Source organism: Scyliorhinus canicula, chromosome 11 (genome assembly GCF_902713615.1).
Source record: "Scyliorhinus canicula chromosome 11, sScyCan1.1, whole genome shotgun sequence".
In the NCBI taxonomy this organism is placed as follows: Eukaryota; Metazoa; Chordata; class Chondrichthyes; order Carcharhiniformes; family Scyliorhinidae; genus Scyliorhinus; species Scyliorhinus canicula.
The window spans coordinates 113,268,933-113,296,491 of NC_052156.1; the positions used below are offsets into that span (position 1 = coordinate 113,268,933).

The following is a 27,559-nucleotide window of genomic DNA, read 5'->3' on the forward strand; positions in this document are numbered from 1 at the left end:
TTAGCTGCTTTAGAATGTGATTAAGCCTCAAATGGAGAACAGCCTTGATTATGCAGAGGCTGTCTGCATATAATTATTCAATTTGCGTGGGCTTATGTATGGGATCGACGACACCCTTAAAATTAGAGCTGGACCTTTCAGGGGTCTTCTCAGGAAGCACATTTCCACACTAAAACTATTGGAAATCTAGAAACCCCTCCTCTGAAAGCTGATGACCTTCGGTCAATTGCAACTTTCAAAAACTGAGATTGACAGGTTTTTGTTGGGCAAGGGATGTGGCACCAAGGCTTGGAAATGGAGTTACTGGTGCGAAACAGGACAGTCGTGATCTGATGAAATGGTGTAATAGGCTGGGATGGCTGAATTGCTTCTTCCTTTTCCTATGTACAACTTTCAATAGGATACCTCCACATCATTTGCGGGGGGGTGTGGGGGGGGGGGGGGGGGGGGGATGCTGGTGGTTGGGTCAAGGATGGGGGTGTGAGGGGCTGTATGTTGTTGAGTGGGTAATGTTTTGGGATAGGAGAGTTGTTGGAGGAGAGGAGGGAGGGGCAGAGGTGAAGCTTTTATATAGTTTTTTCTCCCATCTGCAGGTCTGAGCTTGGGTGCAAACTACTGGGGATTATGAGTCAGGAGACAGAGCATCAAACAGTTTCATAGATTATGTATTGATAATAATTGGTGTCATGAAAGTGAGTCTGTATCAAGGGCACAAAATGCGTCATTTATTCTTCAAATGTTATGAGGATAATGGTCATAACCCCCACGTGGACCATGGAGAAACCATCATTGATCTCCCCATGACACGTGTGGAGTATGAGCTTCACAGATAGGGAGGCTGAGGCCATCTGCCTGAGATACTGATACAACAGCTGGCCCAAAGCAGGGTCTGGACTGACTAGTCCTCTAAACAAGCATTGTACAGGGAGCGAGATGCTGCTTTATGCAAACTCTGTATATAATGTTCAATTTTGGCCCGCTTCCTCAAGTTACCAAAATAAGAAATGTATAAATCTGGCTAAGGGAGCAATATTCTCTTCAGGTATATACTTGAGGCCAAAAAAAAAATGGCGTGGTTTACAATCTTCATAGTTCTTTTCGCTTTCCTCATGAAAATGCAAAATTTTTATTGTTTGGATATTTAAATAAATCATTACAAATAAGACCAGGAAGAACGTAATTTATGATCTACTCCACTATATAGTTTTCAGCACTTGAATCGTGCATGGCTGTTTCTGATTTTAAAACTCACGGCTCATGAAACTTCAAAGCAAGCTCTTTGAATCCAATGTAAATCGGGCTGTACAAATTCATTGCTATGCTTAATTCCCTGCAGTTCCTTGGCAGCCTTGAGCTGCGTTGGCAGCCGATTACTTAAGTGGTTAAATAGTTGTTAAGCCATCAGAGGCTTGAAAAACACTTGACGGTTGGCAAGCCTTAAATGGCCAAGTTTCCAAAACTAAGTCTTATAAAGTCCGATGGAATGAAATCACTCAGTGGAAAAAAAAACTCAAGAAATTAATTCAATGGTATTGATTGGAAACGTTAAACAGAAAACAGGAAGATTAATTTCACATTTTTTTTTCATTTCCGTTTTCCAGCATCTGAAGTACTTTGTTTCGATTAAGATTAATGCACTGATTTCCAAAAGAGGAACTAGCTTCCATATTGGATCTATGCACCTGGTAGGAAAGAACTTGGAAGCAACATTTTCACAAACTCACTTTCCAAGTTTAGGGCTTCCTTAGAGGGGCCACTCGAGGCCAGATAGCGGGGCATATGTTACCAGCTAGAGGAAGGGGCACGGATGGTTGCTGCCTTTCAGACAAAGTTAAAAGCGGCCCCCTCACGTCATTCCTAATTTAACAAGTTGCTTTCCCTTGCCTTAGGCCTTATTCAGAATTCCTAACTGGATTGTGGTGGTAATGGAGGCCACCATGCTCCTTTTTCCTTCGGTGAACTAGCCATTTTACACCACCCTCCCTTGTATGCCAAAAGCATGAGGACTCTCAGTGTGGAGACCTTCTATCTTTGGCATGCCACCTATGACAAGGTGCCTAAGTTAGAGACAGAAGGAGGTCCCGCTCCTTAATCCTGAGGACTCTGAAATCTCCTGGAAACAGCAAGAGTCTCAGTTGCGAGTTTATTGATTTCCATTTTTCCTAACCTGGCAAAGCATGGTAGAGTTTAATATTAATGGAGGGCAGGGGGCTTCCACCCTGACAGAGTAGGGATGGGTAGGATGTTACTTCAAAGGTAATGATTTTATGTATACATAAATAGAGCAGTTGAGGTGCCCAGACATGAGTCCTTCCTTACCTTGGTAACTCTGATGCCGGAAAACAGCAGTGAAGTTGTTTGTTGAGTTCATCAAATTGTTTGAAGCTTCTTTCAATGAAGGTCTCCTCACTCTGCCCTTCCCGTTTCACTTGTATCTTGTAGAACTAAAATGAGATCATATACGTGGGTAGTTGGATGCACAGGTAAAACAGACAGATCCTTCCTGTACGATTTCAAGCTGAGTAATTGTGTGGCAGGAGCCTTGCACAAGATGTTCCAAGATTTCAGCATAGATGCTCATTACTGAGTTTATGGTCTCTGACAAGCAGCATTCTCAAGCTATTTAAAAGTTGATAAAATGCAACCTTCCAGATCTCTGTGCATTTCTCAGTTGGTTATCAGGATTTTACAGCTTGCCATGTGAGGTTCCTTTGAAAACTAAACACACTTCCAGAGCGCCGAGATGTATTAAAAAGGGAAATATATTTTCTAAGACACTGTACTGCAGGGTACAGCTCTCATCTGCAGCTAATTAATTTACTGGGTCAATCAGAAGGCAAGTTAAAAAAGTTTGCGATTTGCCTGGGAGGAAAATGAGTCCTTTTGTGTTCTGAAGAGACTCAATAAATTTGAGAATTTATGTGAATGGAATTAATCAAGCCAGCTTGCTTCAAGTTTCCGGCTGTTTTGGAGCACAGCATTGCTATTCTAACATGTGCTAAGTTCCTATGCTCAAAAGATATTGTGAACAATGCATGATAATTTAAGCTCCGCTGGCGGTGTTGTCAACACTATTCAGAATATTTAGGGCAGCACGGTAGCATAGTGGTTAGCACAGTTGCTTCACAGCTCCAGGGTCCCAGGTTCGATTCCCGGCTTGGGTCACTGTCTGTGTGGTGTCTGCACATTCTCCCCGTGTCTGCGTGGGTTTCCTCCGGGTGCTCCGGTTTCCTCACACAGTCCAAAGATGTGCGGGTTAGGTGGATTGGCCATGCTGAATTGCCCGTGGTGTCCAAAAATGTTAAGTGGGGGTTTCCAGGGTTGTGGGGCTAGAGTGGATATGTGGGCTTCAGTGGGGTGCTCTTTGTAAGGGCCGGTGCAGACTCGATGGGCCGAGTGGCCTCCTTCTGCACTGTAATTTCTATGAATATTCCTGGAGGTTTCATCACTTGACCTCTCACCTAGAACCATCCTATCGCTACCAGGGCAGGTCAAAGGCTAGGAATCCTACGGCGAGTAACTCACCTGCTGACCCCCCCCCCCCCCCCCCCCCCCCCACAAAGCTTGTCCACCATCTACAAGGCACAAGTCAGGTGTGTAATGGAATACTCTCCACTTGCCTGGATGAGTGCAGCTCCAACAACACTCAAGAAGCTCGACACCATCCATGTCAAAGCAGCCTGCTGGATTGCTCCCCTTTCTACAAACATTCAAACCCTACACCTACACCACCGACGAACAGTGCGGCGTGTGCCCTCCAGTAACTTACCAATGTTCCTTAGATAGCAACTTCCAAACCCATTACCATTATCATCTAGAAGGAGAAGAGCAGCAGATACCTGGGAACCCCACCACCTGGGGGCCGCCTCCAAGTCACTCACCATCCTGACTTGGAAATATATCGGCGTTCCTTCACTATTGCTGGGGCAACACCCTGGGACTCTCTCTCCCTAAAAACACAGTGGCTGAACCTACACCTGAAGGACTTCAGCGGTTCAAGAAGGCAACTCACCACCACCTTTTGAAGACAACTAGGGATGGGCAATAAATGCTGGCCTAACCAGTGATGCCCATCCTGTAAACAAATTTCAAAAAAGCCCTCACCCTAATGATTTTTCTCCTGCAGGAGTGTCCTGAAAGTTAATCTTCAGTTCCTGGAGACTTTAGGACAATCCTAGAGGATTGGTAACCCTCCCTGCTGGTGATTCAAACTGATGCATTCGTCGATGGATGTGGGAATCGCAGGGACTGAATATGTTCCGGGTCTGATTGGCAGTTTGTGCCACGTTTGCTGATCTCTGCTTGGGCAATGGTAGCGGTGCTACATTTGACCTCAGCACCCCTGCATCCAAGAGGGGAAATCCTTGATTTCCATTCATCAATTGCTTGGAGACAGAGCGTTGTGTGTGCAAGTGACCGGTGAGGACAGATTGGGTTCAACTGTGTTTTCAGATTGGCCTGCCATTGAGCCGGTTTAAGAATGATGCCACTTGGACAAGGTCATTTAGAGTAGTTGCTGCCCATGAAACCTTATCCAACAAGGAGTGAGATGGGTGAACATTGACTGCTGACTGGGGTGGTGTACCATCACTGCCAGAATATGTGTTCAGTCTCTGCTGCCCCAGATTGGAGGGCAACATATGCCCATTTTTATGCATTTGGAGATATGGGCACTGCTGGAATATCTGATTTTAATGCTCATCCATAGCTGCCCCAGAAAAGGTGGTCATGGACATTTGTCTTGCACTGGTCTAGTGCAGGCAGTGTCAGTGCACCCACAGTGCGATAGCGAGGAAGTTCTGAGGTTTTGACACTGCCACAGCGAAGGCAAGGTGATATTTGTCCAAGTTTTGAATGTGTGTATCTTGGAGGAGAACATGCAGGTAATGGTGTGCATCTGGCTCTGTTTCTAGTTAATGACAGGGTGACCAACCATCCCGATGTTCTGGTACTGACCTGTAATTTGGCATTTTACTCTGTGTCCCAGATTATGCCTTCTTGGGACATATGTTGTTCCGGAATTAATCTGTCACTCACTTCTTTGTGTTTGTCTGTGCGTCGGCTTTGGAGGTACCACAAATTGTGCTAAGGCTTATTAGCGGGTGTCCCGTGTTCTATCTTTCTTGCAGCAGGTCGGATAACCGTGGTGGTAGTACCTGCCCCCCCCCCCCCCCCCCTCCCCCAAAACAATCACCCACCACCCAGTATCCCTTAATTTATTTCCCGAGAGTTGATCGCCCTGGATAGTGGATGCCATGAGTTGGGATATCCCATTGACGAAGCCATGGTGAGTTGCTGCTGTCTTGTGGAGAGTACACATTGCAGCCCTGTCTCAGTTTAACTGGACACGGGCACCCATTTCAGAATAGGCCTCACCGAAGGCACATGGATATCAAAAAAGATTAAATTCTCACTGTTAAATGCAGATAAACAGTCAGCTTGGCAACTCAGGCTGTTGAATTTGCATGTGTTACGAAGAAGTGGGATCTTTATAACTGCAAGGAATGAGACAAGAATTGCAAACCTACTTAATAGTACAAGGGTATGTTTTAATGAGCTCCCCCCCTTGGGTAATGATCTCTTGATAAAGATGAGGAATGAAAATTTAGTAGTCAAGCTGAATTGGGTTTAGGGACTTTCTACAACCTCTGTTGCCAATAAGTGAGGCTCTGCAGAAGGGAAATAAACTGGAAAGGAGCACCCTGCAAACCTACATGATTTTCCTTAAAATGGGGTATATGGATAGTGAGTAATGTCTCCTTTAAATCTAAAAGTGTGCGGGCCCTCTCTGAAAGAAATTTCCAAGTCTCAAAAGTGCAAACATCTTAAGGTTTTGTGTCAACCCAAATATTGTCTGAATCTCCGAAATACTTACATAGTCTTTATGAGGAACTATTTTCTTCTCATAACCACAGACTATTGCACTACTTATTAGAGCGTCTGTGTGTAACGTGTATTTTTCTGGTGCGAAGGACAGGTTTGGATGGGCATCTGGGCCTGTCATTTTCATCTGGGCCATGATGTGGGCGACAAAATTAATTTTCACAGGGAGGCTTCTCAAGCTCTCGTTTATCAGTCTGTAGCGGAAGGAAATCAATTTTCACTGGTCAATGTCATAGTAAACATCCAATAAACTATTACAGAAACAATATTTCCCAGGACACTAGCCTGGTGTTTACTTCTGATAGAATATGCATAATGAGTTCAGTTGAATTTAATGTATTCTGTTCAATGATATTAATGGTGAATAAATACTCATCTTTTGCATTGACTTCTGCAGAGTGCAGAGACTGTGATTTGCTAATGGTCTTACATTCAGATTATTATAGATTCTGTATTTCTTGGGATCGAGTTTCAGATCTCAATTTTCAATGTTTCGTCACGGCTCAGCACAAAATCACTTTCTAGACACCAATATAGTTCATCTTTACAGCCAATTCACTATCTCTATCTCGTAAATGGAAAGTTGCTGCTTGTTCTGCTGTTCCAATTCTCGTCCTGCACCTAGTGGTACACTAAGGAAAGCTTTTATTTGTTTCCATAGCTAATTCCCAGAATAGGTTGCTAGTCTGTCCCCAGAGGCTTAGAACTTGAGTGGCGCCCCTCCACATCACGTGTGGCTGACCAGGAGTCTCTGCTGCTCCAGCCGCCAGTCATTGGCTTGTTTGGAAGGATTTACAGATTGACACTGTCAACCTGTTTGGCTGCATTATGAACGCACCTTCCTTGACTATCAAGCCCTGAGGTGGGACTCAAACCTGGAGCTTCTGGCTCAGAGGCATGGACACTACCCATTGCGTCACAAAACCCTTGTTCTGCTGTACTTGAATGGATCCTTTATTAATCTAAATTAAGTTGAGTTTAAAGTTTTAAAATAGCTTGCATGCTAGCTCCACTTTAAACGTGGCACGGGAGAAACCAAAGCAGCTTCATCTTGCTTTTCCTGCTGAGGGTCAGGAGCAGAGCTCACACTGTCATCTGCTGCATCGGATTGGATCGTCTATGTCACACAAATGCAGGCCATTTGGCCCAACCAGTCCCTGCTCCATCTTTTCTCGAGAAAATCAACCATCGTAACCCTCGATTCCCTTCCCCCTGATTTGCTTGTCTGGCTTCCCCTTAAATGCATCCATACTATCCGCTTCAACCACTCCCTGTGGTAGCGAGTTCCACGTTCTCAGCACTCCCTGAATTCCCCACTGGATTTCTTGGTGACTATATATATTGGTGGCCTCTAGTTGTAGCTCGAGGAGCAAATATTATCTCTATATCCATTCTATCAAATAATTTTAAGACCTCTGTTAGGTCATCCCTCATCCTGTCAATCATGACATGTACATGTGGCACGCGTCTGAATCACATCAGAATTGGAGATGGGAGTAAGGCATTCCAAGCCCTTCCTCAGTAGTTGCAAATGATTGATCATTCCCACAATGTAGATCACATTAAGATATGTTGAATGTGATTCATCTTTCAGCAATGGAAGTGTGAAATCTTAGCCATCGTGTGTTCCACTAATAGAGAGCTCCACTTATTATCGGACTGCACCGTGTTTAATTTATCATACTGGAGTCCCAGTGATTCTGTTCTGCTGAGGCATTTTTCTTCTAACAACACTCAACTGTAAAGTTTGAATTTGCATAATCCATGCTAATGCAATACTTATGCTTTTGCATAATTTTCAGTATTACTTCTTCATTTCAATAATTGATTGGGGAAGGCTTCCTTTGATGTGAACCTAGAGAACCTTGATTGAGCCAGTGGCTTTTTTTGCTTATTAATCTGCCATTTTATTGTGTTAAATACAAATCTTATTGGTTATGCATTAGTGTGCGGCCTCTGGTACAAATGCAGTTTATTAAAATATCCAGTGTGAGCCGGGACTTGTGGGAAAGTAAATAGAAAAACAAAAATCCAGCTTTCAACCTTGTGAAGTAAGAGGTGGCTTGTGCATCAGAGTGCTTTGGTTGCAAGTTATTGTAAACGTACTCCAGGTCCTGGACTTCAGCCAGCTCAGGAAGTCCAGCTGACAGCATCTGAACAGACAAGAATGACAGATCTGTTATTATTAAATTACAGAGTCAGTGTCACAAACTCTAATTTCAGACAATGCAGTTTCTCTGCACACAGTGGCCAATGGATTCCTGGAATTATGCCATTTTGCTCTTTTGCCACAGAGAGGTGTTTAGTTTGATCTTAGAGTCATGCAGCACACAAACAGGCCCTTTGGCCCACCATGTCTATACTGACCATTAAATACCATTCTATATTAATCCCATTTACCATCTTGATCCTTGTAACAAATCTTTCTTATTCTTCGGGCGTGATGGGACCTGAACATGGGATTGTAACTTACTGATGTGGGAGATCTTGTGGTGTATGTCATGAGTAAAGACTTTTTCCTGAACCCTCAGCTTGAGTCTAATTTATGTAATAACTTGCTGGAGGCATGAGTGACAAACCACCTCGCCTGGGCAATGGGGCATGTTGAAACTTCAGTGAATGTTGGGGTCAACAATGTCTCATTAACCAATGAAGTGTAAGGTTAGAGAAAGAAACAAAAAAAAACAGCAAGTGGTTGAAATGGAGTGCGATCATTTGCAGAGAAGGAAATAAAGGAAGAGAAAAAAAGATTGAATCGAGGCAGAATAGAAAAGGAAGAAAAAAGATATTTCAATCTCCAATAACAATTCACTATCTGGAAAAACAAGACGCCTAAAGAAAAGGAAATAAAGGAAGAGAAAAAAAGATTGAATCGAGACAGAATGGAAAAGGAGGAGAAAAGACATTCAAATCTCCAGTAACAATTCACTATCCGGAAGAACAAGACACCCTGTTTAAGACATTAATTTTCTGAGCAAGAGTCATTAATAATTATCACATTTTTAAAGCAGTATTATGCTGTTAATTACTAGATTAAATTTTTTGAACAAGTTTAATAGCTAGTTAATGTCCAAATCCAACAAATTCTTAAGGAGAAGCTAAGGGCGTTATGATTTGTGTGAAGAAAATGGTTGAGCTGTGTATATTGACCAGTAAGGTCAGGAGATTCACAGGCCATGATGAATCACTTAATTCCATGAATTTTCTGGCCAGCTTCCACATTAATTACACTGTGCCTTGCTCACTAATTGATCCAGTAAGCTTTGTCCCACGACCACCACTTAACATATCTGTTTTACCTTCATTTTGGAAAGACAGGAGAGGGGATTCAGGTTGAAGTTGGGGTTGGGTTGGCTGCAAGGTTAATATCTTTGCATAAGGGAGATGAGGGAAACCCTCTTTGCTAGGTTTGGTAGGCTCATATCTGTATTAGGTCAACTCTGGTTCTCTATTAGGAGCATGAAGGATAGGTCCATCGTCCAGGGCCTCGGATTCTCCCCACTCAACATCAGATAATCAGATAATCCACCAAGCCAGTGTTATAATGCACAGGTTGGATTGTAACTAGATAATGATTAGGAGACTTAACAATGTTCTGTGCGACTGAGGTGTATGGTTTTAGTTGATTGATTTTCACAAATAGCTAAAGTGCACTGTTGGGAGTCCATGACATTAGGTGTTGGCACCTAAGTATAGGTGAGCAGGCTGTGATCCTGTGGGAACAGAGTGCACCCACCATAACAGGGAAATGGCATGTATACTTATTTGAATTTCAAACAGATTGTTTTGGGGACACTTAAGAGTGCTAATCGGTGTGATGGGTATCAGACATCTTGCAACCAATATATAAAGCTATGGTCATGATACAAATGCTCTTATCAGGTGGCCTGCTCTTGCAGGCTGACTCTTCCTGGTGTACAGAAACACTGTGAAGAGAGTCGTGCTACATAGCAGTTGGAAAATTAGGTTACAATAATTAACTCACTTCAATGAGCAAGGTTGGGCTATGTGCTTGGGCTTCTGAATGTCAGCTCAGCCATTTTTCTGCAGAGTTACTGCTCTGCCTTTCTGTAGTCTATGGGAGCAGCATGTCATAGAATCCCTACAGTGCAGAAGGAGACCATTCTGCCCATCGAGTCTGCACCGATCCTCTGAAGGAGCACCCTACCTAGGACCAATTTGCCGCCCTATCCTTGTTACCCTGTAACCCCCCTTACCTTTGGACAATAAAGGGAAATTTAGCAAGGCCAATCCACCTAATCCACACGTCTTTGGCCTGACATGGATTTCCAGTGATGATAATGTGCTGAGAAATCGCACATCAGGTGGCTCTCCTCTCGAGGGAAACACCTAAAAACTCAACGATTCACCCCCCGACCTTAGTAGAACAACAGGGGGGGGGGGGGGGGGGGGGGGGAACAGAAAGGTGAAAAATACGAGCAAAAGTTAATCCAGGGGCCGAGCAGAGACCAGGAATGGAAAGAGCCTGAAGCAGCAACAAACAGTTGCGCCGATAGGCGCACGAGGTAGCGAAACCCGAACTTCGCTGGAGCGAGAGGACACGACCAGCCACGCAAGAAGCCCTCCCTCACTATGGGGGGGGGGGGGGTCTAGCCCTCCCAAGCTTGCAGTGCTACCACTGGACAGCAACAGCAGAAAGAATAAAGGGGTGGACAAAGGAGCTGGATGCCAAGTGGGTGATCACGGAGGAGGACTCCTGCAAAGGAACCTCCCTCCGGGCCCTAGCCACGGCAGCACTCCCATCCCCACCCATGAAATACTCAACCAGCCCAGTGGTGGTGGCATCACTCCAGTTGTGGAACCAACTGCGACAACATTTTGGCCCAAGCAAAATGTCCGACAAAGCCTCCATCTGCAACAACCACAGGTTCGCGCCTGAGCTCACAGACGCCTCCTTCGAAAGGTGGAGGCAGGACGGGGGGATACTGACAGTTAGGGATTTGTACACAGGAGGTAGGGTAACAACACTGGACGAACTGACGGAAATATTCCAACTAACGGGGGGGGGGGGGGGGGGGGGGGGCAACAAATTCAGGTACCTACAGCTTAAAAACATTCTGCGAAAAGAAACAAGGGCGTACCCACGACTGCCACAACAGTAATTACTAGAGGAATTGCTGGATGCGGATATTTTAGGCACAGGGAACTGTAGCGACATGCACGGACGACTGATAGAGAAGTGGGGGAAGGACCTGGGGTTCGAAATAGGGTGGGGACTCTGGAGCAAGACACTGCACAGGGTTAACTCCACCTCCACACGCACAAGACTTAGCCTAAAGCGATTAAAAGTGGTACACGGAGCCCGAATGAGCAGGTTCTTCCCGGAGGGGGAGGACAGATGTGAACGGTGTCACCGCGCCAACATGTTATGGTCTTGTCCAGAGTTGCTGGGTACTGGACAGCCTTCTTCGCGACAATGTCCAAAGTGGTGGGAATGAGGGTGGGGTCATGCCTAGAGTGGCAGTCTTTGGGGTATCAGAACAGCTAGATCTCTTAATGGGGAGGAGGGCCGATGCCCTTGCCTTCTCCCTCCTGATCGCCCACCAAAGAATCCTGATCGACTGGCGGTCAGCACCACCTAAAGCTGCAGACTTTCTGTCTGACCGATTGGAATTTCTCCAAATGGAGAAAATCAAATTTGCCATCCATAGATCGGAAGAGGGCTTCCGTAGAACGTGGGAGCCATTCACTCAGCTGTTCCAGGATCTGTTTGTGGTCAACAACTAGGTAGCCAAGACACAAAAGGGAAGAAGGTGGGGGGGGGGGGGGGGGGGGGGGGGGGGAGTCCAGGGAAATAGGAAAGCGCAACCAAAACCAACCGGAAAACTAGGGACCGCAGCGGAGGGGGAGGGGAGGAGAGGACGGGGGGAGGGCAAGAACAACAATGGTCGCAGCCAGGATGGAAAAAAGAGGGGAACACAGGCGAGGAATGAGGCACAGGGGACCACATCAGCCACAGTGAAAGCGGAAAGGAAAAGACAAAAGAGCAAAAAGAAGTAGTGCCGAAAAATCCATGTAGATAGTGAAAACCGACCGCGATGTAAATAACGTTAGGGGTACCGCGTAGGTGCTCCCTTGCAAAATTCTCATTGTTCTGTGTGTATTTATATTTTGTTATGTGTCCCAAAACCAAATACAAACAGTTAATAAAAAAAATCTTTGGCCTGACATAGTGCTAGTACAAAGCTAGATACAAGACAAACTTTGTCTTACCTTATAGCTAACAGATTTAGTATATGCAATTACAACAACTGTGCTGAGGTAAAGCTTTTACTTTGATGGCCACCCTGAGAGCAGTAAAAGATGGAAAATGGGATGGAGGAATCAGAAAAGCACATGAACATCTGATGATAGCCAAAGTATTGGTGAAGATAAAAGTATCAAGCTGATGTTGACTCATTCTTGATTTATAGTCTGAAATTTGCAGACACCAGCTCTCAGCTGTTTCTAAGAAGCTGCATGGGGTTTGACCTTTTAATATAAGATGCAAACACCATGTGGGTGCCCACTGCTGCTTGTCATTTGTGTGGGAAGTGAGCTGATTCGCAAGCTGAAGACATGTTGGATCTTGCCAAGGGGATGAAGCGTTGCCAGGGTTGGGAGGAGGGAAGGGGGAAGGATGGTTTTGAATGGGCAGCAGTGGAGTGGAGTTTTTAATTCAGCCTAGGAGGAGCACAACAAAAATGAAAATGAAACATCTCTCGGGCATATTTTTGACCAGCCTCTCAAAGGACCACTAGTGAGGCTGCTTGTTCCCTCATATTGCACACTCCACCCCACTTATTGGGAGATGGTAGCTTTGTGCTAATGTCACTTGACTAGTAATTCAATGGCCCAGGCTAGTGCTCTGGGGACACGGGTTCAAACCCCACTATGGCAGCTGTTGGAATTTAAATTCAATTAATAAACTCTGGAGAGTAAAGCTAGTCTCAATAATTGCAGCCATGAAATTATCATCAATTGCAGTACCAACCAATCTGGCTCACTAATGTCCTTTAGGAGAGGAAATCTGCCGCCTTTTTCCTGGTTTGGCTTAGATGTGAGTCCAGACGCACAACAATGGCCGGCACGGTAGCACAGTGGTGAGCACTGTTGCTTCAAAGTGCCACGGTTCCAGGTTCAATTCCCGGCTTGGTTCCTGTCTATGCGGAGTCTGCACATTCTCTCCGTGTCTGCGTGGGTTTCCTCTGGGTGCTCCAGTTTCCTCACACAGTCCAAAGATATGCAGGTTAGGTGGATTGGCCATGCTAAATTGCCCTTAGTGTCCAAAAAGGATAGGCGGGGTTCCTGGGTCACGGGGATAGGGTGGAGATGAGGGCTTAAGTAGGGTGCTCTTTCCAAGGGACTGTGCAGACTTGATGGGCCGAATGGCCTCCTTCTGTACTGTAAATTCTAGGATCTATGAAAACGGAGCAGCTGGAGGAAACCTACGCACACACGGGGAGAACGTGCAGACTCCGCACAGACAATGACCCAAGCCGGGAATCGAACCTGGGACCCTGGAGCTGTCAAGCAACAGTGCTAACCACTGTGCTACCAGGCCACCCATTGTGACAATTAGAAAGATTCTTATTATTATGATGTGGTTGACTCTGAACTGTCCTCTGAAATAGACAGTACAAGGACAATTAGAGATGGGAAATAAATGCTGGTTTTGCCAGTGACACACACCTCACGAAAGGATAAAACAAAAATCACATTTGTACATGACATCAGGGGTCGGCCTACTGGAGTCGTATCCTGGTTTGAAAGACAGCCAGGCTTTGTGGCTGCAAAAGGGATAATTAAAGCATCGTAAAAATTGAGTTGATGGAATTTTGTTTATATAAAGAAGGTTCCCGGGGAAGTAGATAAATAGGGGCGGCACAATGGCACAGGGGTTACTGCCTCACAGCGCCAGGGACCCGGGTTCGATTCCCACATTGGGTGACTGTCTGCGTGGAGTTTGCACTTTGTTCCTTGTGTCTGCATTGGTTTTCTCTAGGTGCTTTGGTTTCCGCCCACAGTCCAAAGATGTGGGGCGAGATTCTCCGCAAATGCGGAGAATCGTAAAGGCTGCCGTGGGACAACCCGTCACCCACGGCAGCCTTCACGCCCACGTCCGGGGACGATTCTCCCCCCCGGGCGGAGCTAGGAGCACGGCCCCGTGCGTCACGGCGGCGCAGCCTTGACGACGGTCGTCAAAGCCGCACGTCAAGCATCACGCCGGCTGACGTGGCCGATGACGTCGGCCACGCATGCGCAGGTTGGACAACGCCAACCCGCACATGCGCAGTTGGCGTCTTTTCCCTCAGTCGCCCCGCAAGACGTGGCGGCTTGATCTTGTGGGGCGGCGGAGGGAAAAGTGTGCGTCCGTTACGGACGTACGGCCCGCGATCGGTGGGCACCGATCGCGGGCCTATGCCCACCTTGGCACAGCCGTGGTACTGCCGTACCAATCGGGCCCCCAGATGCCCCAAATGGGCACCTGGCACCCGTTTCACGACGGCAGCGAGCAGGTGTGTTTGCTGCCGTGTTGAAACGGGCGTGAAGGCCCGGCCGCTCGGCCCATTGGCCTCGGAGAATCGCTGCTCGCCGTAAAAAACGGTGAGCGGCGATTCGTGGCGTGGGGGGGGGGGGGGGGGGGTAGAATAGCGGGAGGGCGTTGAAAAATGTTGGGTGGCCCTCCCGCTATTCTCCCACCCGGCATGGGGGGCGGAGAATCGCGCCCGTGCAGTTTAAGTGAATTGGACATGCTAAACTGCCCCTTAGGGAGAGATTGCATGGTAGGGGATAGGGCCTAGCAAGGGTGGTCTTTCAAAGGGTTGGTGCCAACTCAATGGGCCAAATGGCCTCTTTCTGTACTGCAGGAATTCTATGAGATACATTAGGCTGGATTTTCCGCAGCCCCGCGCCAAAATCGTGTTTGGCACAGAGGTGGAGAATCGACCTTTACACGAGAATCGGGCCTGGCGCCGCTCCCGCGATTCTCCTTTGGTGCAGGGGTTGGGTGGTGGTTGGCGGGGGAGGTGCGTGCAGGGGATGCTGACAGAGAGGTGGCAGTGGTTCTGGACCTCAGGCTGAAGAACTGCCTATTGTCACCTGTTAGTATTTTAAAGTGACTTGTAAAAATGGAGGTTTGCTGCCCCAAACTCAAGCCCTCATCAACTCAGGTAGAAATCTTCTCCCCAAACTTCCCGCAGGGGCCCAAGAACTTTGAAGACCTTTATATTTTCTCAACAAAATTCAAAGCCTTTTCTCTCTCACCAGCTCCAGTAGATTCATGAAGAGTTGAGTGTGTTGCCGGATGATGTTGTATGCCCGACAGCTCAGGTCCACAAATCTCTGGAAACGAACTTCATTTTTACCCCCTTCTGTGATGAAATGCTGCATTTCGGAAGTAAATATAAATGGAGCCCGATCCCTAGTTGAAACCATAGACAAACCCTTGTTAACAGGTCGCTCATACTATTTCTAATTAACAAATTGAATGTGTAGAATTTGAAACGGTAAAAGAGCTCATACTCTGATGTCGTCAGGATACCCAAAAGCCTCTGAAACTTTCACAGTTGCACGAGAGGGCAGACGGCACCTCAGGTTTAATACCTCTCCCAAATGATCAGATAATGTAGCACTCGCGCAGTACTGCACTGTACTATCAGCCAATATTTTGGACCCGAGTCTCTGGAGAATGCGAGCCATGAGCCACGGTTTGATATGCGACAATTCAAGACACGCTGGAAAGCAAGTTAAATGCACTCACCTTTTCACACTTCCGATCATTTGAGAGTGCCCCAAAATCTTTCCAAAGTCAATGTGGAACATGTGGCCTGTGGTTTTCAGCATAATGTTGTCGTTGTGACGGTCGCAGATGCCCAAAATAAAAGTAGCAACACACCAGCCTGCACAGGAGCTGACAAAATTCTCCACAGCCTGTAATTGAAAATATGGAAAGATGTGTCATTTGAAACATGGAAGTCTGGCAATATCTGGGGCGGAATTCTCCGACCCCCCGCAGGGTCAGAGAATCGCCCGGGGCCGGCGTAAATCCCGCCCCCACCGTGGCCGGAATTCTCCGCCACCCGGGAATCGGCGGGGGCGGGTATCGCACCGCGCCGGTCGGCGGGCCCCCCGTGGCGATTCTCCGGCTCGCGATGGGCTGAAGTCCCGCCACTGTCAGGCCTCTCCCGCCGACGTGGTTTAAACCACCTCTGGTGCCGGCGGGAGCAGGAGGCGCGAGCGGGCCCCGGGGTCCTGGGGGGGGGGGGGGCGCGGGGTGATCTGTCCCCGGGGGGTGCCCCCACAGTGGCCTGGCCTGCGATCAGGGCCCACCGATCGGTGGGCGGGTCTGTGCCATGGGGGCACTCTTTTTCTTTTGCCGCCGCCGGAAGAGACCCCCTCTACCGCGCATGCGCCGGGGTGACATCAGTGGCCGCTGACCGGCGAAGGTCTTTCGGCCAGCCGTGGCGTTGGTCGGTGGGGTGCCGAAGGCCGTTCTCGTCGGTCGTCGGGGCACCAACCACTCCAGCGCGGGCCTAGCCCTAAAGGTGTGGAGAATTCCGTACCTTTGGGGAGGCCCGACGCCGGAGTGGTTCTCGCCACTCCGGTACGCCAGAACTCCCGCCCCGCCGGGTAGGGGAGAATCCCGGCCCTGCTCTGAGAGAAACATGAGAGGATACAGGGAAAGATCCCACGAAGGGTTAATAGCAGCTGCAAAGAGCAGGATTATAAAATGCTGATTCCTTCTCCCAAACAAACAAACAGGATTTTTGTATGAAGCTAAAAACAATGGCTCACACCTTCATTGAAATTAACTATCTTAATAAGCATCTGGAAACGCATAGATGAAGGTTTCAGTTGAATTAGGTGACGAATGTTTTAAAACAGGCAGGTCTTTCAAGTTATAACCAAGTGAATTTTTAGCATACAGCTAAAAGGATTGTTTCACACCTTCATTGAAATTAACTCTCTTAGTAAGCAGCTGGAAAGGAAAGGATGAGGTTCAGTTGAATTTGGTGACAATGCTGGGTGTAAAATTCTGGTGCCACCAAGTAAATTAAAGAAAACTGGAGACTATCAGTCTATGAGAAACATAATTTAAAGCCAAAATTAAAGTCAAAATTATGAGCTGAGGACACAATTGGAAAATAAAACTATAGAAATGACAGGAACCAAACCAAAATTCACACCTGTATTGAAACCAAAGCATTTTTGAATATCACAAAGGAACTTTGAACATCACAAAGGAAACAATGTAATCAGAGACCTGTGAGGTGAGATCATGTCAAAATGAATACTTAGTTGTATTAGAATGTTTAGATCAAAGATACTTTTTACAATCAAAGTGAAATAAAGTCACTTTACAATAAAGTCATAAAAAACATAATAACTGTTAGAAAGATAATATAAACCCAGAGACCAGAGCAGGAACTACCAGAATCAGAACTCAGAGAGAAGGCGAGAAGGAACAAGAGAAGCAAGCAGATTCAGCTTACAGCCAGCTCGGTCATGGGAAAGATAAGACATAGCAGCAGAGCTAAAACAGCTAATACATCTAAGGAAGACTAGAATTTCAAGAGGAGGCAGAGTCAGCTCAGAGTCAGCTAGGAGATAGCCAGCAGAGCCAGCTCTCATAGCTCAGTACATGGGATTGACAAGACATAGCAATCGAGCTAACCAGCGAATGCATCTCAAGAAGAACAGACTTTAAAGCAGATTGATTGTCAAAGTGGGCCTGAAGGTCCCTGCAACCAACCAGAAGAATCCAGAAGCAAGATCTTTTTACCTTTCTGTAAAGAAAGTGATTGCAGCTTTTAAAAGAAAAAATATAATGATAAAATAACTTAATTTAACCGGAAACAGTGGTTATTCCTAAGTCTACTTTACCTACTTAGCAATGCGGGACCCAGGATCGATGCTACTAAGTGGTAAGTAGTTGAAACTTCGGTGAAGGTATGGGTTATACTGGAGGATAACTTGAAAATATAGTTTGACCTGAATAGCACCCACCGAAGCCTGCATCGGAGTCAGGGAGTGAGAATCCCTGTTCACCATTTAGAATGTCGGCCCTTTTTGGTATAGGGGGAATTCTAAGAATAGTGGTGAATTTTCAACAACAAGCCTAATCAGTAAAACAGCAGGAAATAAATGAAGCAACATAAATATTATCCTGGATGTTGGACATACGTGGGGCGATTCTCCAATATGGAGCCCAAGTGTTCGCGCCGTCGTGAACACCGTCGTGTTTCACGATGGCGCAAACCGGGCCTGGGTATGACTGATTCTGGCTCTCACAGGGGGCCAGAATGGTGCTGGAGTGGTTCACGCCACTCCAGCCTCCTTTCGTGGTGCCAAATGGGCGCCGCTCCAACCCGCGCATGCGCAGTTGGGCTGCGCCAACCTGCGCATGCGTGGGGGACTTCTTTAGCGCGCCGGCCCCGACTCAACATGGAGTCGGTGTCAGGGGCTGGCCGCGCCAGAAAGTAGGCCCGGGGGGGGGGAAGAGGCTGGCCCACCGATCAGTGGGGCCCGATCGTGGGTCAGACCCCATCGGAGCCCCACCCACCCCCCGGGGACGGAGCCCCCCTCCCACCTACCACACGCCGCCCCCCCTACCGTTTGCGCAGAGCCCCCGCCGGGAGCGACCAGTGGTGAATAGCGCCGGTGGAATTCTGTCATTTTGGCACGGCCGCTCGGCCCATCCAGGCCAGAGAGTCAGCGCCCCCACCAATTCCAGCGGCCCACGGCTGGCGCTGCGCTAAAACGCGTTGGCGCAAATTCTCCACACGTTGGAGAATCGCGCGCCGGCGTCGGGGAATCGTGCCGCGATTGCGGCAATTCTCCGGCCCGGCGTGGAGCTCGGAGAATCGCCCCCATGACCTTGGGACGCAAGAGCAGAAGTAGGCCATTTGGCCCATCGAGTCTGCTCTGCCATTCCATGAGATCATGAGTGATCTGATATGAATATCCTCAATTCGACTTTCCAGCCTTATCCCCATAAATTTGTTTATGAATTGCTGTAAATCGGTATGCAGGTACAGCATATAATTAAAAAGGCAAATGGAAGGTTCGTGTTTATTGCAAAAGGACTGGAGTGTAAAAGTAGAGAAATGTTGTTGCAATTGTATTCGGTGTTGGTGAGACCACATCTGGAGTATTGTGTCCACTTTTGGTCTCCTTATTTGAGGAAGGATGTGGTGGCATTGGAGGCTGATCAGAGGAGGTTCACCAGATTGATTCAGGAGATAAAAGAGTTGATGTATGAGGAGAGAGTAAACAATTTGGGTTTATACTTGCTGGGGTTTAAAATATGAGAGGGGGTCTGATCACGGTGTGTAAAATACTAAATGGGATTGATAAAGTAAACGTAGACCAAATGTTCCCCCTTGTGGGGCAATCTAGAATGAGAGGTCATGGATATAGGTTGAGAGGTGGTAGATTTAGAACTGAGATGATAAGGAACTAATTCTTGCAGAGTGTGGTGAATTTTTGGAGCTTGCTGCCCCATAGTGCAATGGAATCTAAGTCATTAAATGGTTTCAAGAAAGAGATAGATATATTTTGATTTTAAAAAATCAGGTTAAAGGGCAACAGGTGGGGAGGTGGATTTGAGGCCAGGAAGAGATCAGCCATAATCTGATTCAGTGGTGGAGCAGGCTCGAAGGGCTGAATTGCCTACTTCAGCTCCTAATTCCTATACACTTTTGTAACCCTTGATTCTCTTACTGATTAAAAATCTGTCTATCTCAGTCTCGAACATACTTAATGACACAGCCTCTACAGCTCTCTGCGGCAAAGAAATCCACAGATTAGTACCCTCTCAGACAAGAAATTACTTCTCATCTGTCTTAAATGGACGACCCTTTACTCTGAGGTATGCGTCTGGTCCTAGATGCTCCCAGATGCTCCTATAAGGGAAACATAAGGTCATAAGAGATAGGAGCAGAATTATGCCTTTTGGCTCATCAAGTCTGCTTCGCCATTCGTTCATGGCTGATCTCATCCTGGCCTGAACTCCAACATCCTTCTGGTCTCTATAACCGTTCAACAAACAACCTCTCGACATCTACCCGTCAAGCCCCTGATTGATGAAGTTCATCAGATGTGCAAAATCCCCACAATCATCCGAATCATTCCTTTGAATGGAACAGCTGGAGCTGGATGCCATCTGCCATGGCAATTTCTGTGGTCCATCTAAAGAGATCTAAGAACAGACAACATTTGATAAATTCTTCAGCAGTGTAATTGCTGAGGTGTTTTCAACAGGCAAAAGAAGATTTAAAGTTACAATGGTAGCAATGGTATCCCTCTCCTAGTCAAACCATGGAATTTCTCGTCTCCCTTAGTCTTTCCTTTCGATTATGTAGAGTTCCTTCAATTCAAAGTTGGCAGCTGTGGCAATCAATGAGGAGTCGCAAGAAGATAAATCCAAGAAGTTTATTTCCTACTCACAGTAAGAACACACAGCGGTGAAAAGCACACTTAGTCCTAACAGACACCATCCGATGATGCTGGCTCCCTTCTGGGTCACTTTTAATCATGGGGAATTAACGAGGCCTGGTGTTGGGTCTCCGTCCCCTCAGCGGGGGAGCTCGGATTCCACGAAACCCACGGAAAGATCCATCATGTCGTCCCCTTGGTTCTCGTGACCATGACAACATCCTTCCCCCCAACAAAGTCCATACGTCTGAGGGTGGAGGAGGCTGTTTTCTCCACTTTGTCTGCGGTTGCACCTTTGGCTGTTGCAGGATAGGATTGGGGGGGGGGTTTGAAGCATGTTGGTGAACATCATTTTCACGCCGATCGTCTGGGGGACACTGGCGGCGATCGTACCCTGGTGAGATTGTCGGTTGAAACCATGGATACTCGAGTCTCCATGTTGGACTCTGAGTCCTCTATCTCGTGCATCTCTGTGTCAAGGACCCGAGGGGGAGTTGCTCCCAGGTCCTTTTGTGCCGGGCAGGCAGGACTCAAAGACAGCTCATCCAGGGGGGTCGGTCCTGATGCTGGCACCATGCTCCGGAGGTGGTCCACATGCTTTTACACTGTCCATTCCAGTGTTTACACTATAAGATACTGGCGCAGTCTATTACTCCATGGTCCCCGGTAGCCATCGGGCACCATCAACAAAATCCAGAGGTATACCATGTCCCCTGTCGAAAACCTATGTGTTTTTCTGCTTTGTTACTGCCTCTGGAGATCTTGGCCTACATTCTCCGATTTCCAGCTATGTCCAGAGGATACGTGGCAGCAAAACTGACGCCAATGGCCTTTGGCGCTATGCCGCCTGGCGTCGGGGCTGGCTGAAAGGCCTTCGCCGGTCCGCGAATGCTCCGGAGCGTCAGCGGCCGCTGACGTCACCACTGGCACATGCGCGGTGGAAGGGGTCTCTTCCGCCTCCACCCTGGTGGAGGCCGTGGTGGCGGCGGAAGAAAAAAAGTGCCCCCGTGGCACTGGCCCGCCCGCCGATTGGTGGGCCCCGATCGCGGGCCAGGCCACTGTGGGGGCATCTCCCGGGGTCCGATTGCCCCGCGCCTCCCCCCAGAACCCCGGGGGTCCACTCGCGCCGCCAATCCCGCCGGCACAGAGGTGGTTTAAACCACGTCGGCGGGAGAGGCCTGTCAGCGGCGGGACTTCGGCCCATCGCGGGACGGAGAATCGCCGCGGGGTGCCCGCCGACCGGTGCGGCGTGATTCTCGCTCCCGCCGATTCCTGGGTGGCGGAGAATTTCGGCCACAGCGGGGGCGGGATTTAAGCCAGCCCCGGGCGATTCCCCGACTCTGCGGGGGGTTGGAGAATTCCGCCCCTGGTGACCGTTTTAATATGGTATCCTGATTTCCCGCTACACTGAAGAGATCTGGTGACAGAGCTTCTCAGTGCAGAAACTGGGGTTATGTGCAGTCTTGGCCGCACATTCTCCGCTGAGATTCCTTGTCTAACCGGGGGCACGTTAAATAGTGGGCTGTATTTCGGAGCTGTGAGCGCCAGGAAATATGCGGCTAAATGTGCTCGCTATGGGACTTTGTTCCCATTTACATAGAACATAGAACATAGAACAGTACAGCACAGAACAGGCCCTTCGGCCCTCAATGTTGTGCCGAGCCATGATCACCCTACGTATCCACCCTATACCCGTAACCCAACAACCACCCCCTTAACCTTACTTTTAATAGGACACTACGGGCAATTTAGCATGGCCAATCCACCTAACCCGCACACCTTTGGACTGTGGGAGGAAACCGGAGAACCCGGAGGAAACCCACGCACACAGGGGGAGGACGTGCAGACTCCACACAGACAGTGACCCAGCCGGGAATCGAACCTGGGACCCTAGAGCTGTGAAGCATTTATGCTAACCACCATGCTACCCTGCTGCCCTAGTTAACTAATTTCTCATAAATTAACTAATTTAGTTAAATTGTGTCCACTGTTTCCTGTCTGTGAACTGATTCTCAATTCATGCCAGTACATTACCCTCTCTCATGTGATTTCCCCCTTGCCCACTAACCTCTCATGAAGGACCTTATCAAGAGCCTTCTTAAAGTCTAAATTCATCACATCCACTGATTCCCCCTTATCTGTTATCGAGGTACATCCTCAAAAAACTCTTGTATATTTGTTCAGGATGATTTGCCTATCAGAAACCCATGCTCGCTTTGTCCAATCATGTTAATGCTTTCCAAATGTTCTGTTTGTCATGTATTTTATAATAGACTCAAACACCTTCCCCACTACTGACGTCAGGCTAACTGGTCTGTCATTCTCCCTTTTTAAATTGTCGGGTTACAGTAGGGACTGCTCCAGAGTCTGTAGAACTTTGGAAGAAGATCACGAATGCAACTATTTCTAGGGTCACTTCCTTTAATAATCTGGGATGTAGATTATCAAGCCCTGGTAATTTGTCAGCCTTTAACCCCATTAATTTCTCCAGCGTCACTTTCTTACTAATGTTGATTTCTTTCAATTTCGCCCTCTCACGGGGTGGCACAGTGGTGAAGTGGTTAGCGCTGCTGCCTCACGGCGCCGAGGACCGGGTTTGATCCCGGCCCCGGGCTACTGTCAGTGTGGAGTTTGCACATTTTCCCCGTGTGTGTATGTGTGGGTTTCTCCCCGACAACCCAAAGAAATGCAGTGTCGGTGGATTAGCCATGATAAATTGCCCCTTAATTGGAAAAACTTTAAAAAAAAATTCTACCCTCTCAATAGGCCCTTGGTTCCATAGGATTTCTGAGAGATTATTTGTGCTCTCTCTTGTGAGGACAGAACCAAAGTATGCAATTAGTTGGTCAGCCATTTCTTTTTTCCTCCCATTATAATTTCCCCAGTTTCTGACTGTAACATTTGTCTTTACCAATCTTTTTCTCTTCACATATTTATTGAAGCTTTACAGTCAGTCCAGTTCGTGAAAATATGTTTCATTAGTTCAAGTACATTCTAATTAGTTCATATGCAATAACATTTTATATGAACAATTGCAACTGACTCTTCCTATTGTTTCCTTCTGCCCTCCAGTTTTCCTCCCTTCCGGGTCTTAGTTACTTATTAAAGCTGGTGTCATCCCCTAAATGGTGGAGGGTATGTCTGTGTTACTGCCTGTTGTGGCACACTAATCCCTGTCCTAGTTTGGCCATCTTCGCAGTCACCTTCTGGTCGGTTGCTGATGCTATAGAACTTGCTGCTTCTTCGGGGTTAAGCTCTTTGGTTTCCCCCGTGAGCCACCTGAAGCACCCAGATTCTGCCCGCCACCCTCCCTCCAGCTGGTCACATTTTTAGGGTGGTGGCCTCAATTCTTCATCCAACACCCCTAATACCGTTTGTGGAACTATCCTGTGAGACTCAGTCTAGGCAGCAGGCATGGACCTCATGGAAGCATCTGCAACCCATTGATCAACCAGCCGGGGTTTGGGAAAGACTTGCTGCAAGAAGACCAGGTTTAAACAATACTGCTGGTCTTGCTGGCCACTGGTTTGAGCCACTGCAAGTGTGAGGCCCAGGGGGCAGGCACCCTTGGGGCCAGCTTTGAGACGCACCTCGCATCAAAGCGGCTTTATTTCAACACTTTTACAGTAATCGGCGATAGCAAGACTCACCAAAAAAAGTGATATCTCAAAGACTTTAACAGTCCCCTCTGCGGTTCTTTTAATTTATTAGGTGAAAGATCAAATTAACTTGATAGACTTTCAAAATATCCAGTGATCCCTGACTGACTTATGTCAATCTTGGTTCACTTGATAATGTTCCGACCCCTCAAATGAAAAGGTTGTGGACAAATGTCCCTCTCCACAAACTTCAGTGCATAATCTCGGCTGACACTGGATTGCGTTGTGTGTCTGCTTTAATTGCCAACGTCATTCTTCACTCAGTTCTTTATTGATCTGGGTATGGGTGTGTGAGCTGAGGGAAGCCTGGATCTCATGTCCTTTCTGTTAGCTGTTAAATTCCAATGGCTGGCAGACTGATTGCCATTTGTTAACTTTGGTTAAAAAAAGTCAACATTTCACCATCAGATACAACAACAAATAAGGAGTCAGGAAAACATGCCATGTCCCCTCATTTTATTGTGTGACACTTGGGCATCTGTGCTGGGCGTTTCAGTTGCCCATGGGGGTGAGCAAAGAACGGGAATGCTTTGAAAATAGAACTCCCGGGCGGCATAGCAGTGTTCCAACGCCTCTGGGATTCACTGCTAGTTTCAAAGCGAGGACAGGGTTTGGAAGAGCTTGTAACCCACTGTACCTCCAACTAATAACCTGTTAAGCACTTTGAAGAGCTTGTTGAAGGGCAGGAAAGGCCAGAAAATTATATTCAAATCACAGTTGGCCAAACCCAGATTGTTTTGTGCATAGTTATTAAGTAACGTTTTATTTGAGGAAACATCTTCGGCAAGTAAGGTTTATGTCTCACACGTAGTGCAGTATCTCCTCGTTGGCTCTTTGGCCACTTCTCCGCACTATGAGGCTGCTGGCCCTCTGTTGCCCTGCATCCTCGGTTTTGAAAGACAGTGGCAGGCTCTGTCATGATGTGGAGATGCCGGCGTTGGACTGGGGTGAGCACAGTAAGAAGTCTTACAACACCAGGTTAAAGTCCAACAGGTTTGTTTCAAACACGAGCTTTCGGAGCACGGCTCCTTCTTCAGGTGAATCACCTGAAGAAGGAGCCGTGCTCCGAAAGCTCGTGTTTGAAACAAACCTGTTGGACTTTAACCTGGTGTTGTAAGACTTCTTACTAGGCTCTGTCATGGCTGCCGTCAGCCTTTGGAATGATGTTCAACAGTCAGCTCCCGCCTCCTGGCAAAGCTCAGCATCCCCTGAATTGGGACACCTGTGTGTGAAGATACCGTCTTGTGAACAATGTAGACGCGACATGGGGTCGGACCTAAAAATGATCTGGAGGCTGGGTCCTCAGCCTGGATTGAAAATCAAGGTCCTGGTCTTCAACTTGGTGCATGCGACTGAAAGAACCGGGGCCCTCCCTGTGCATGGGTCAGTATTGTACTCATACCACTCAACTTCTCTCATTGGTTTGGGTAATAATCACAGCCTTTATTGGAACATCTACCAAATGTCAGCCAATAATCATGGCCAAGACCCATGTGAGAAGATTACAATTGAACAGGAACATTCATTTCAACAGAATACTTTAACCGGTATTGATCACTGTAACTGGTAAAACAATTTATGAAATCCTTTGCTGACTGCTCAGATGGATAAAAAATTGTAATATTTTATTGTATACTGGACGAATATAGTTGAAAGTTCTCATTAAAAATCAACCGCGTTATCCCCCAGGGGTGATCTCCGTCGCAGATGCCAACCTTCAGCTAATTTGATTCATTCCACGTGATATCAAAATGAAGCTGAAGGCATTGGATACAGCAAATGCTATGAGCCAGTGCAACATCTCATCTGGGTGCCTGAAGACTTCTATTCCAGAACAGACTGGGCCCTAAGCCAAGCTGTTTCTGTACAGCTACAGTGTTGCTATCTGGTTGATAGTGTGGAAAATTGCTGAAGTATGTCCTGTCTACAAATGACAGGACAAATCTAATCTGGCCAATTACCATCCGATCAGTCTAGTCATTCATCAGCAAAGTGATGAAACGTGTCATCAACAGTGCTATAAAATGACACTGACTCACCAATAACCTGCCTACTGTAAATTCTATGACTTCTACTCACTGGTGCTCAGTTCAGGTTCCCCCTGGAGCCACTTGACGCCTGACCACTTTACAGTCTTAATTCAAGCATAGACGAAAGAGCTGAACTCCAGAGGTGAGGTGAGAGTGACTGCCCCAGGCATCAAGGTGGCATCTGACCACGTGTGGCTTCAAGAAGCCTGAAGTCAATGGGAACCAAGGAGAAAACCCTCCACTGGTTGTAGTCATACCGAACACAATGGTTGTGGTTGTTGGCAATCGATCACCTCAGTCACGGAACACAGCTGAGGAGTTCCTCTGGGTAGTTCAACCATGTTCCGCTGCTTTATTTTTTTCCCCCTTTCCTTTCCTTTACTATTAGGTTACAAGTGGGGATGTTCGCTGATTGCACAATGTTCAGCACTATTTATGACTCCTCAGATACTGAAGCAGTCTGTGCTTGCATGCAGCAGGACCTGGACAACATTCAGACTTGGGCAGGGATGTGACAGGTGACAATTGTGCCACACTATTGCCAAGCAATTACCATGTCCAATAATACAGAATCTAGCCATCTTACTTTGATGTTCAATAATATTACTATCGCTGAACCCCTAACCATCAATATCCTGGGGGTTACCATTGGCCAGAAAGTTAACTGAACCAGCCATATAAATTCTATATCCACAAGAGTAGGTCAGAAATTGGGAATTCTGCAGCGAGTAACTCACCTCCTGACTCCCCAAAGTCTATTCACCATCTATCTACAAGACAATGTGATGGAATGCTCTCCACTTGGATGAGTGCAGCTCTAACAACACTCAAGTATCTCGATACCATCCAGCAGTCTGCTTAATTGGCACCCTATCCACTGTTTCCGGCATTCACTCCCTCCACCACCGACAAACAATGGCAGTGGTGTGTAAAATATTCACAATGCACTGCAGCAACTTACTAAACCACCTGCGTCAGCAACTTCCAAAACCACAATCTCTAACACCCAGAAGAACAAAGACAGCAGATGTAAAGGAATCCCCCTCCAAGTCACACAATATCCTGACTTGGAACTATATTGCTGTTCTTTCACTGCTACCTGCTATACATCCTGGAAATCCCACCCTAACAGCACTGTAGGTGTACCTTCACCACAGGGACGACAGCGATTCAAGAATGCAGCTCACCACCACCACTTTGGGATGGGTAACAAATGCTGGCCTTGTCAGAGACTCTCATATCCCATGAGCAAATGAAAGGTATTGGGCCAGTCATATATCAACCAATAGATTCAACATTTTCCAGTAGATGACATGTATTGTTTTATTATTATCTTATCCCTATGCAGAATAATGATCACCCAATTACAGTATTTATCACATTAACGCCAAAATACAAAAAGACCATGTTATGAATGCATAACAAGCTTCAAGACAGTAGAGATCAACTATGCAACAGGAAGAACGAGAAACAAATAATAGCTAATAGCTGATCAGACATGAGTGTTTCAGAGGACAATGGTTCTTGGTTAAATCATCCAGATTAAAC

General features: G+C 47.1%; 1 protein-coding gene across 1 annotated transcript in view; it reads right to left on the minus strand.

The window, feature by feature from the left end:
- The window catches only part of LOC119973296 (phosphatidylinositol 4-phosphate 3-kinase C2 domain-containing subunit gamma-like), a 307,465-nt gene that overhangs the window by 43,441 nt on the left and 236,465 nt on the right, over nucleotides 1–27,559 (minus strand). Inside the window, 5 exon segments of the mRNA XM_038811105.1 lie at nucleotides 2,320–2,444; nucleotides 5,876–6,077; nucleotides 7,927–8,036; nucleotides 15,151–15,307; nucleotides 15,647–15,816. Of these exon segments, the coding sequence (XP_038667033.1) occupies nucleotides 2,320–2,444; nucleotides 5,876–6,077; nucleotides 7,927–8,036; nucleotides 15,151–15,307; nucleotides 15,647–15,816 (764 nt within the window).